Raw genomic sequence first — 12,137 nt, forward strand, 5'->3', positions numbered from 1 at the left:
GTTTTCTAGTAAGCTCAGAAGTTATCCACCATGCCCCCAAAATTTTTTTCTTTGCTCAAGTTGCTTCTTGACTTAGGCAAATTTAAGACACTGTTCTTCTACGAAGGCAATATCATATAGATTTTCAAAGTCTTAGCTAAAACTCAGAGTACTTCTTTTGGAAGTTGTTGCTTTTGCATTAGTTTTATGGATCAGCCGTGTGAAAATGGAAGAGGAAAAACTGTCCTGAAAATTATACAGGGAGCTGTTTCCTTACTTAATAAATCACCATTCCTATCATGTGAGTTCTTGAGAATCTCTGTGGCAATGCTTGAAGTACGGCATTAGGTACTTTATACACAAGATGTATAAATGTGTGTGGCAGTCCATCTTTTTCTGGTCACATATAAGATTACTCTCTTCATCCATAATGCTTAGTAGCTGTTACTTTGTAATTACTACAGTGTATTCTGAGACAATCCTAGAAGAATTAGTTTCCAGATTCATTATGGATAATTTTCCAGATTTTTTTAAAGACAGAAGTCTTTGAAGGACAGTTTTCCTACCTAATAAAAAAGGTTTATTTGACCTTTGGCACCATACATACCTTTCCTTCTGGGACCTGTATGTACAGAGATGAAATAACATATGCAGAGATGAATTAATAATAGCTAATTATAACATGGACTACTTTGGATCTTCATGGAAGTTTGGCTGAGTTTACCTATTTATCACACCTACATGTGATTTCCAAAGTAGAAAATTCATTTTATTAAGAAATTTGTTCTTGTTAAAAAATAAGATAGGCAAACCTTGTCACTGATAACCATTATAGCCGATTAATTTGTACACCTAGATTGTACCACCTAAGTTTCTGGAAGAAACTGGTGGGACAGGTGGATGCTTTATTAATGATTGGCTTTTTCAGTAATTCAGTTTTAGTGTAGGTTATGTTCTTAACTCTTAAACATTTTTAAATGATTCAAGTAGAATTTCATAATCTAAGTTGTAAATCTTGGTATCCTCCCCAGAAATGAATAAGGAGAAAGCAGATTTAAGAAGGATTTTTTAGTTATATATGGGATATTTGGCCAGGTTAATGAACACTTGAGGGGATCTCCTGGCAAATAGTTTTCTTTGTGTGGAAAGACAAAACCCAGAACTGAAATTAGTCTTATTTTGGGGGGTTTTGGGAAGGGAGGTTCTCTTTCTGATTGTTCCTTCAGAATATGTCTTATGTTTCTATATGCCCCATGGCCTTATTTTGTCTTTTGTTGTTTTGTATTAATAGGTAACTTCTGTAAGTCTTCCCAAAGAAGGAACAGCTAACAGGAGATGTATTAATTAACCTTGTGTCTAGTTCTTTTGTGATATACGCTAAATATTAGCTGAAGCCACAATCTGTGCTTTTCTGAGAAATATCATTTGGTGAGAAGACTGATGTTCAGTTCACATTAACTTGCAGAGTTCAAGCCAGCTACGACTATAATGAAGTTTAAAGACTCTTCAGTTTTAGTGATAACAGAATCTGTTATTTGAATAGGGCTTTGGTACTCATCCAGAATACTAGCAAATGCACTCTTACTTAATATTCAAATATAAGTGTTACTGACTGAACCTTGATTAAATATTTTTATACTAAATTGGTCTACTTTATGAATTCTAGACATACTTTTGAACATGAATATTCATAATTTACTGGTTTTAACTGTATCTCTTCTTTTTCTACAGGTAATGGAAATAAACTGATTAGTGATTGGGAAATCCACCCTATCATTTAAGAGATGTGTCACACCTAAATAAACATTTTTGAACCCCAGTATTAAAACAGAAATAATAATCCCTGTCGTGCCCAATTTAGAGGATTATAGTATGAAGAATATGGCATCATATATGTCAAAGTTCATTTATTCATTAAGACTAAATATGTGTTAAGCATTTTACAAGGTGTTGGAAAAAATACATTGGGAGGAATCATAAGGGGAAAATAATTCAAATGTAATATGTGGAAAGTTTCTTGAGGTCATAAATGTTTTCCATCTTTTGAGCTTTTGCTATCACTAGACACAGTGCTACATGCTTTATATTCATTATTTCATTTGAGTCTTTTTGACACTCTTGTGATGTTATTGTTACCATCATTTTACAGATGGGAAAGAGGCTCGGAAGACTCGTGCATTCTTTCTTTTTTTTTTTTTTTTTTTTTTTTTTTGCGGTACGCGGGCCTCTCACTGCTGTGGCCTCTCCCGTTGCGGAGCGCAGGACGTGCAGGCTCAGCGGCCATGGCTCACGGACGCAGCCGCTCCGCGGCATGTGGGATCTTCCTGGACCGGGGCACAAACCCGCGTCCCCTGCATCGGCAGGCGGACTCTCAACCACTGCGCCACCAGGGAAGCCCTCATGCATTCTTTAAGTGCCTTTTAAGCACCTATTATTTGCCATTATATTTACACTGTAAGCCCAACAATATGTCACTCTGCCTTCAAGGAGCTTAAATTCTACAGAGGAAGACAGACTTTAATCAAATAGTCACACAGATATAGGTGTGTGTATATATATATATATATATATATATATATATAAAATGAATAAGTATAGATAAATATAATATTCACAACTGTGATAAGTGCTGTGACAGAAAGATCCCTTGGGGGCAGCTGCCCTGGGGAATGGAAGTAGTATTTGAGTTGAAAGCTTGAAAGATGATCAGGAGTTAACAATACACAGTGGGGGGGGGGGGGGGATGGTGGGCAGACGGAGGGGCTCTGCCCCATGGCTGCCTGCGAGTGGGTGGAGAGCTCACACAGACCTGGAATCGGATTCCTGTGACTTCAGGGCAAGGTCCTGAATTAGCTCCATCTCAGTTTCCCCCTTTGTGAAATAAAGGGAATAATAGTACTGACCTCGTGGTATTTTCTGAGGGAGAGCTAATGTTTGTAAAGTGTTAAGCACAGTATCTGGAAAATGGCACATATCCAGTAAATCTAGCTATTATTGATAATAGGTAATAGTTTACTGTTGTAGATAAATGTTTAAATCCTACCTTTGGTAGAAGAAAAGACCAAGGCATAAAGAGGGAGAAATGGTGCTTCCCAAACCTGTTCAAGGGCTTCCTTCTGTTCTTAGGGTCTCTCCTCTGAACCCACTGCCCATGAGCTCTGACTGTCAAATCCTTGAGCACAGGAACCCTGCCATCCATTTCTGCCACTTAACACAGTACTTGGCTCCACAGTGATGGGCTTTGCGTAGTGATGATATCTGAAGCTGTAGGAGGGGATGAAATTGCCTAATTAAAGAACGAAGAGCCCGGCCCTGGGAAACACCTGTATTTATTTACAGTGGAGAGAGAGTGAGAAGCTGCTGCCAATAAACTAGGATAGTTGGTCTCTACAGCCCAGGAATGAAGGAGAGTTAGTGCCTTAAGTTCCCTCGGGGTCTAGGAGAACAAGGAGGCTAGAAAAGGGGACCAGATGTGATGAGAACATTCCTCTTGGAGACAGCAGTTTCAGGACTGTGTGGGGCAGAATCCAGATTGCACAATTAAAATGTAGGTGGAAGCAGTGGGTGGTGGGTGCATGGATTTTTCTTTCAAGAAATCTATGGCAAAGCTAAGCAGAGGAATCATTACTTTAAATAAGTTGCAGGCTTAAGAAAACTTGTTCTTGGGGTGTTGGAAAAGCTTATCCTACTGAAATGGAGGAAAGAGTTTCAGGCATTCGCTGAAGTGGGGTCCTGGAGGTGTGGAGGGGTTGCTAGCCTGAGTTGGCCAGACCTGCATAAGGGTCCTGCATCTATAGGTGGGAATATCCTGATCAAATTGTCTTCTCTTTTCCTGGTGTCCCCTTTCTGTTACCTCGTTATCGCCGCTGAATTTTCTGTAGTCATGAATGCCCGGCAGTGGGTGGGAAGCACTCATATAGTAGCTACGTGAAGAAATGGATGTGCTCACCAAAATGAAAGCTTCACCATCTCTGCTCTTCCCAGCTCTCTCCTTGTAAAGTGTGTACGTTTTTGAGGCTTAACTGGCTTTGATAGTTTTATGATAATTTATTTTTTTGAAGTGTGGGTGAGTTGGCAAGTGATCACATTGGTTCTGTTTTGTTGTGAATAAATAGTATGTCAAACTTTTATGCCGTTTCAAAAATGTTACTTAGAATAAAACTTCCTTTGAAGCCACAATAGTCTCATACTCAAAATATTTATTTAGACCATATTGTTTAAACATATATAATTCCCTTAAGGAACAATTGTAGTCTATATAAATCTGAATTGAAAACAAATAGACCTTCTGGAAGTCATAGAAATACAAAATGGATATTCCAGTGCTCAAGTGTTTATATACAAAAGGAGCTGAGGTGTTCCAATGTTTGTATGTTTAGGTACAAAAAGGGTAAAATTATGAAAAAGGAGAAGGATGATGATCTGAAAAGTTTAATTCCCAAATGTGCCAGATGTATAAAGTTATTTAGGAAGAGAAAAGTATTTGAATCATAAACTAGTTCTCAGTAAATGAATGAATAGTTCAATCAGTAAATAAATAAATATACATAAAATAAAGCAAATCTAGAGTCTCTTAATTTGTTTTGTCCTGAATATAGCTATAATTAAAATCGATGAAAGTATGTTTTAAACACAATGTGAAGTGAGGCTATTTTTGTTAAATAACTGTCAAATCAAAATGATCAAATCAGTGATTTAAAATATGTATGTTTTTTGTGCTGGAGTTAACATGTAGTCCTTGAGAGATAGTCATTGTTAGTTTTGATCATTCCTTAGTTTGGTAAAGCAGAGGCGACTTTTTTCTCCTTAGTGTTTATGAAAGATTGTTATCGCACTTCAGATTATATAAATATTTTAATGTCAATGTGGTTGCTGCATCTGAATTTATAATTGGATAGTTTGTAAGGTGCCTTGTTTTTAGTAGAAACACTGCCCTCTAAACTGTTGCTGTTTTGTTTTGTGTTACCATAGTACAATCAAATTGTGAGTTCATTAATGAACACGCCATTTAAAGAAGCTCTTTCTAACCTGGAATGTTCTGACGTATTGCTCAGTCAGTTAAACTATTGAAGTTGACACAAGAAATTTGGGGAGAAACATTTCCCCTTCTAACCTTCAAGTACATATATTATTCTTGCGTAGTCAGCATTTCCTTTGCTGCCCCTATTTCTTACTACTATTTCCTTTCATCACTAATACATACAGCAAAGTTTTACAACCTCCTAATGTGTAACTGGACTATTGACAGTGGAAGAAAGGCCCTGAAATATCAGGCAGATGATACACCTGAGTGTTTTTCTTGCAGTAATAGAGGAGCAAACTAGGGTTGGAGGTGAAACAAGAGAGGAGTCTAGGCAAGGACTCTGTTGGAAACTGAACAGGGACCTATAGATTTGATGTTCATTGACAAAAGAGAAATATTTTAAACTTGCCTGATCTAAAGCGTGGGGAGCAGTCAAAGCCCATTCAGTCTTACTCTCTGTAAATGGAGTTTGTCCCAACCATGTTAACAATGTCTAAAATACTGTCTGTTACAAATGAGACGGTTTATATAAAAATCCAGCTGGTTCCAGGAACATGAACGTCTGGAGCTGTGTAAGTGAGAGTAGCTTTCAGGCCCAGCACTGCAGTTTCAGGTAGCCCTGTACCTCTCCCCCACCCCACCCCCCAAATCAGTAATTATTGATTGCATCTACAGCTGTAGAGAGGTCTTTTCCTGGCAGTTCAGGTAGTTACAGTAGATGGTTGATCTGTGAATGATCGGACTAAATCCCTTCTGTCTTCAGAACTGCCATGCAAGTTAGAACTAAATGTATGAGATAAATTTATTAACTGTAGTCTAGGAGCATAGGTTGGCTTTAGCACTGTTCTTAAGCATAGGTTCTTAATCTATCAAAAGTTACACTTCATTAATGCTAATTTTCTGTGGATTCGCTTTATAATGTAAACCGGGGAGATGATTTTTTAAAGTGCTTGTAAAGAAATGAGAGGTTTTTGAGTGTGTCTTTCAGTTTTCTAAGATATAGGTGAGTTGTTCCAAGTATCAAATGTTCACATAAATGTCTTTTCCTATTCTACATCTGATCTAAAAACAAATGTAAACTTAATCTCTTACATCATCATTAAAAAAAAAATGGGGGTTGTTTTGCATTTTTCAAAATAGGAATGAAAATGGACTTGATATATCAAGGGGGGAGCAAACAAGGAATTGGGAAGTGACAAATGATGCCAGGTCTTATTGGGCCAACAGGAATGTCTTTCAAAATGTGTCTGAAAGATTAATAAAACATTTAAATGAAACACTGCAGAAGAAAAGTAATATTCTAATAATATTACTTGTATATCATGTTTTACTTGGAACAACATTTCGTTTGAACATTATTGTATGAGAGTGTATATTTTTTGCACTGTTGCCAGGTGGATGAACTTAAGTGTGTCTATTTGGTAGCAGCAATATTTTTTCTCTTTCGGGTCCCTGGTGTTTCAGATCCAGCGTCTTGTAGAGTATGTAATCCTTTACTCTTATACTACTCGGTCTATGCTTCTAATTTAAAGCTCACCTATGAATGGCATGAAACATTCTATTAGTGAATCAGTGTTGTTTTCTAATATGTTTTGGTAAGAGATTTTGATGGTTTCAAAATTTATTTTTAAAACTCTCCGGGCCCCTAAAGCCGTTAAAAATGGGAAGTGGGTGTTATTATTAAAATGGTGAAGAAATATGGTACCTTTGAACAGATGCTGATCTCTTTTCCTCCTCTCCTTTGCAGGCCATCCGCTGCACACTGGTGAACTGCACGTGTGAATGTTTCCAGCCGGGGAAGATTAACCTGAGGACTTGCGATCAGTGTAAACATGGCTGGGTGGCACATGGTGAGGAAAATCTGGACTTTTCTTCCCATTCTTGTTATGTTCGTGTGAGCGTGCCTTAATTTTTTTTTTTTTAGAGCTGTCACTGGCCTAGAGAAGAGAGGCGTCAGCTGTGCTCCAAGTGTTAGTTCCCGTGCAGCCTGCAGCTCCCAAATTGCATATTCTCGGCTCCAAGAAGTAAGGCCAGGCGGGCAGCTCTCAGCAGCAGGGCGAGATGTTTATAGGACAGTTGGGTTCTGAGTGAACATAGCAGCAGCCAGCAAGCACCAGGCCCGATGGAAACTCAAACATACCACAGTTGGCCTTTCAGGGCCTGGACCTCAGAGGGGAGCTGGCAAGTCCTCTTTGCTTGAGGAGAACTCCTCCATGACTGCTCAGCCTTGTCATCTGCGTTCGGGGCAGAGTTTATCCTCCCAGATGTTAAATTTTGTATGGTCTAAGGTGGGTGAGAGAGTGAACGGGAACATTATTTGGCTGGTATCTGAAAAAACATAATCCGTAAATACCGTCTTTCAGCGTGCCCGGGGATTGGAGGAGGCTGGCCCTGGTGGAGGGTGAGCTCTGCATAGGTGTGTGTTTGGGGCGAGGGTGACCGGGGGCCGAGGCGGGAAGGGTGGAGGCTCTTTGCCAGATGCGCAGAGCTGTCCCATCCGTGGGCCTCGACCGAGCATTTAACGTGTTCTTCTGTCTGGTTTATGTTTTTTACGTTGAGGCGAAAGGAGACTTGCAAATAAGCAGGGACTTTACATTAGTTTTCTTCACTTCCTAGGCTGTATAATTTTAAAAGATAGGTAATGTTTATAGAAGAAATCCTGGCTTGAGATTTTATTGACAGCCTGGGGGAGTGGCTCTTAAGTGGACATATTCTTCATTCCCAAGCAGTGCCAAATATCCAGTGGGTTGTATTTTTTTTAATGTCATGTTATTCTAGCAAGATCTGAGGGAACGACACCGGACCATGCCTTGAGATGCATTTCATTTATCATGTGTCTTGCTTGTTGGGGCATGTATGTTGGTGTTATGGGGCCATTTCAGCCCTGTTTCTGTGAGGGAGAGAGTAGAGGTATATCGAGTAGTATGGGGGGAGCACACTGGAAGGCGTGTGCCTGAGACACAGAGCCACAATCCTCCAGTGCCTCCAGGGATGGAACTTGTTCCTGCTTTATTAACAAGGCCAAAATCTGTAACAACTCGCAGTCCAGTTTTGAACCACACTTGAGCTGCTGTTGCTTTTGTGGTCTGTGCAAGTGACTGCGTTCGATGACTTTTTCTCCCTTCCTACATGAGTTTGCTAGGGCTGCCATAACAAAATGCCACCGACTGGGCGGCTTAAACATCAGAAATTTATGTTCTCATGGTTCTGAAGGGCCGGAAGTCCCATATCAGGGTGGTTTCATTCTGAGGCCTGTCTTACTGGCTTGCAGATGGCTGCCCTCTCGCTGTGTCCTCACATGATCTTTGCTCTGTGAGGCACACCCCTGGTGTCTCTGTGCACCCAGATTCCTCTTCTTATAAGGACACCAGTCAGATTGGATGAGGGGCCACCCTAAGGGCCTCATTTTAATCTAATCACCTCTTGAAGAAAGGCCCTCTCTCCAAATACAGTCACATTCTGAAGGACTGGGGATGAAGGCTTCAACAGATGAACTTGGTGGGGGGGGGGGACACAATCCAGTTTATAACACTTCCCAAGTATCCTTCTTTCCCTCAGTAAGTATTGGCTCTGCCAGATAACAGCTTATGTCCCAAGCCCATCAAGGATCCTGGAGGCAGTGCTGGGTCAAATTCTGGCTCTACAACTTTGATGACATGTCGCTCAGCACCTCTGCATCTGAGCTTTCTTATCTGTAATAGAGGGTTAATGACATCCACCTTGTAAGATTATTGTGAGCATTGACGATAAACTATATGAAACCTTTAAAATAAATTATACATGTTAAAAGCAACAAACTGGACAACACATGAGCAATAAGGGGGGTGGGGAGGGTCCAGTCCTTAAACAAAGGACTTTTCATTCATTCCCTCTCATTTTTTCCAAAGCCATCTTGTGTTACCATCATCTGTCTACTGTGGTAGCCTTGTGAGTATAAAAGTTTACTGTGTCACCAGTTTATTTTATCTAACTTCCACGTGCATATTACATTAGTAGTGTAATGGGGGGAAAAAGCAATATTTCTTCCTTCTTGAACAACATAAATTATCCCCAGCCAGTGGTTGTTTCTAAGATTTTCTGAGGGATGTGTTTTTTCCCTAAACTTGAATAAGGTATTTCTGTTACATCAGACTCGGCCTTTCCTACCGTGTCATTAGAAATTCTGTGTTTCTGGTATATTAATTGCGAAGTTTCTCAGATCTAACTTTTCCTCACCACTACTATCACCTTGACCTCTTTTCCCCCACAAGGGAGACATATCTGTATACAACTCAAAATATGTACACGCCGATATACAGATCTCACTCTTCCCCCGTTCAGTAGGACAAATATGACAGTGAGGGTCTGGCTCCTAGCTTTTGAGTTGGCAGTGGGATGAGAGCACCCACTCTTTTTGCCCTTAGCATTTCAACTAGTTGCTTCACTCTCCCCCCCTGCACAGAAAACCCTGAAATCGTGTCTCCAGTTATTTCTGCTCAGAGCTGTGAGATACAGCAGTCTTCCTGGCTGCCTTACTCAGTGCAATATCCTATGTGTGGGACAAGGAGAAAGTGACTTGTTTTTTCTACTGTGTGATTTTTCTGTGAAAGTAGATGGAACAGCAAGCAGTAAGACTACCAAAATACATCTCATGGAATCATTTCATCATAGCACTGAACACACTCCGCGTGTAATTGTACCATAAAAAATTAATATTTGCCGTTAAAAATAACTAAATGCCAAAATCAGGGTTTCTCTACAAAAAGATGAATTTTTAGAAATTTGTTGGCCTCTTTTGAATTAATGTCTTACTGTATCTTCTTTGTTATCAGCATCTTCAGTTTCTTCCTAAGATGTAGGATTTCATGGGTTATTATATATTTATTCATACACACACAGTCTCACACAGTCACTTCATAGCCTTATAGATTGCTTCTTAAATCTGCTTGAATTGTTGACATTAGTTGCTTTACAAAAATCTTAAGATGTTTTGAAAAGTGAAAAGGAGTAATTAATTCATCATACTGTAACACCTGAATTTTGCAATTACTCACTGGGCCTTGGTGCTGTTCACAAATTACTTCCTTGAAATCTTAGCACCATTGAGATAAAGAGGGGGGAACCCAAAAATGACTCCTTGATTACCAGCAGGTATTTCCCACTGAATTAATAAAGGATTTCCTGCTCTTTTTCCCCATTAAGGAATTTCAGCTCTTGCACTTTGAAATCAGGGCTTTATTGAATTTAACATTATTTAAAACAAGCTCTTTGGGGATATAGGATGTCCATACCAACAGTGTATAATAACCTTGAGTTTCTAATTTTGTCATATTTCACAGTCTTCAGTTGAAGGACTCCAGCATACTGCCACTTAATTCACTTAACAACTGTATTTTTTTCCTTCCTCTGTTTGCATTGTCTTTTCTATGCTTTTCCTTCATTTGCCTAAAATTATCAGAGTGAGTCTTGAAAACATTAAAAAAAACCCACATTTCCTGCAAGTTTAATTTTTCTTGGTTCAACATTGCCAAAATAAGGTATCAGTGTAAGAGCAGTAATGGGCTTCTTTACTGGTGACATAAATGTTTGTGTCAGTAGAAATTCAGTAGGTGGCATTTTGACCCTTTCCCACCATACTAGGGTAGTAATTCTACTGTTCAGAGAATTGAAGCTTCAGCCAAAGATTTTACATAGCCTTACAAATTAGCAAATCTTACTAGTATACTGAGTTGTGGACAAGGAGGGGTGGGAGGAAGTGTACTTTGTAGCTACTCATCATTCTCCTCTGAGGAACCTGCTTCCAGTGAGAAGTATAACTAATCGGACTCTCTTGCCTTTGTGATAAACTGGAGGTGGGGTGTAAAGGGCGAGGGCTACTGTACTAAACCATTTTTATTATTTGTTGTTTGCAAATTAGTTTTAATGTCTATAGTCTAGATGATGACTTTATTTCGAAACCAGTGAGATGAATAAAGTAGTACAAGTGTTAAAAAGTAAACTATATTCTAAATGATTTTCAGAAACATTTAATGATAATCCAGGCCAACTGGAAAATTACTGTTTAAAAAAAAAACATGATGGGATATGTTTGATTTGATAAGAGGTGGGCAGATTTTAGAAAAGTAATTTATTTAGAATTTTTTTCCTTGGCTAGCTCAGTAATTTTTACTTCTGACAAAGCCCACTTGTTAAAGCTCCTTTTTTAAAAAAAAAAAATCCATTGTTTCTTGGGATGTCCAGTAAGCATTTGTCAAGGATAGAGGCTTGATGAATAAAAAATATATTATATAGGTTAATGAACCCCACGGTAGCTTTCTTGGTGCAAATTATTTTCTTTATAGAATACTTTGACTTTAAATACTTTATTTACTCAGCAAGCCAGCTGTTTTCCTGCCAGTGTTCAAACTATTCAGATTTTTTAAATGTAAAATGAACAGGCTTGGCCTGTCATCTGGATCATCAATGAAGAGATATTTATTAAACATACATCATATGTAAAGTATTGTACCAGGTATGCTTTGGTTCTTCAATTCTGGGCCACAGGAAATGGTGAGCAGTATAAAGTTAATTTAGTGTCATCTACCAACCAGCTTTATGGTTTAATGTACTGTAAGACTTAATATTCATATAATCCATTAATTTCAAGCCTTTCTTTTTTGTAATTCACTGGAAGTAATTTTTCTCTTTTTTCTCGGCATCGTTGAATTTGAATTCCCAGCTCTTTACTTGCTATGTCTTATCAGAGCAGGGGTATTTATAGAGACACTCACCCGAATAGAAAACATAGGACATCCCGTTAAATTTGAATTTCAGGTAAACAGCGAATAATTTTCTAGTATAAACATGTACCTTGCAAATTTAGCTGAGTAGTCCTGTGTTTTTATGTGCTAAATCTGGCAAGCTTATACCTAAAAGAAAACCCTAGTTAGGCTTAATTTGCATAATTAAGTCCTAAATCAGGGCCATCGGTTCTGAGCATTCTGTAATCAAAAACCTTTTGATTATGTCCATCCTACATTTAGAATCACAAGATCGCAAATCTGTAAACTATTCTGTTTACAGATTCCTGAGATTTGTTGGCTGCTCGGTACTTTGTAAGGATTTAAGCAGGGTAGATCAAAACCAGTAATTTTTCATTTTATCCCATGAAAGGTCA

The 12,137-nt window shown here is 38.7% G+C and overlaps 1 protein-coding gene across 3 annotated transcripts in view; it reads left to right on the plus strand.

Moving 5' to 3' along the window:
* BNC2 (basonuclin 2) overlaps nucleotides 1–12,137 on the plus strand; it is a 419,458-nt gene that overhangs the window by 260,702 nt on the left and 146,619 nt on the right. For all 3 annotated transcript variants that reach the window (XM_029202981.1, XM_029202982.1, XM_029202984.1), the window contains one exon: nucleotides 6,750–6,852. In XM_029202981.1, the coding sequence (XP_029058814.1) occupies nucleotides 6,750–6,852 (103 nt within the window). The remainder of the gene's footprint in view (nucleotides 1–6,749; nucleotides 6,853–12,137) is intronic.

This window comes from Monodon monoceros, unplaced genomic scaffold, assembly GCF_005190385.1.
Source record: "Monodon monoceros isolate NGI ecotype Baffin Bay Population unplaced genomic scaffold, NGI_Narwhal_1 Super_Scaffold_5, whole genome shotgun sequence".
Taxonomy (NCBI): domain Eukaryota; kingdom Metazoa; phylum Chordata; class Mammalia; order Artiodactyla; family Monodontidae; genus Monodon; species Monodon monoceros.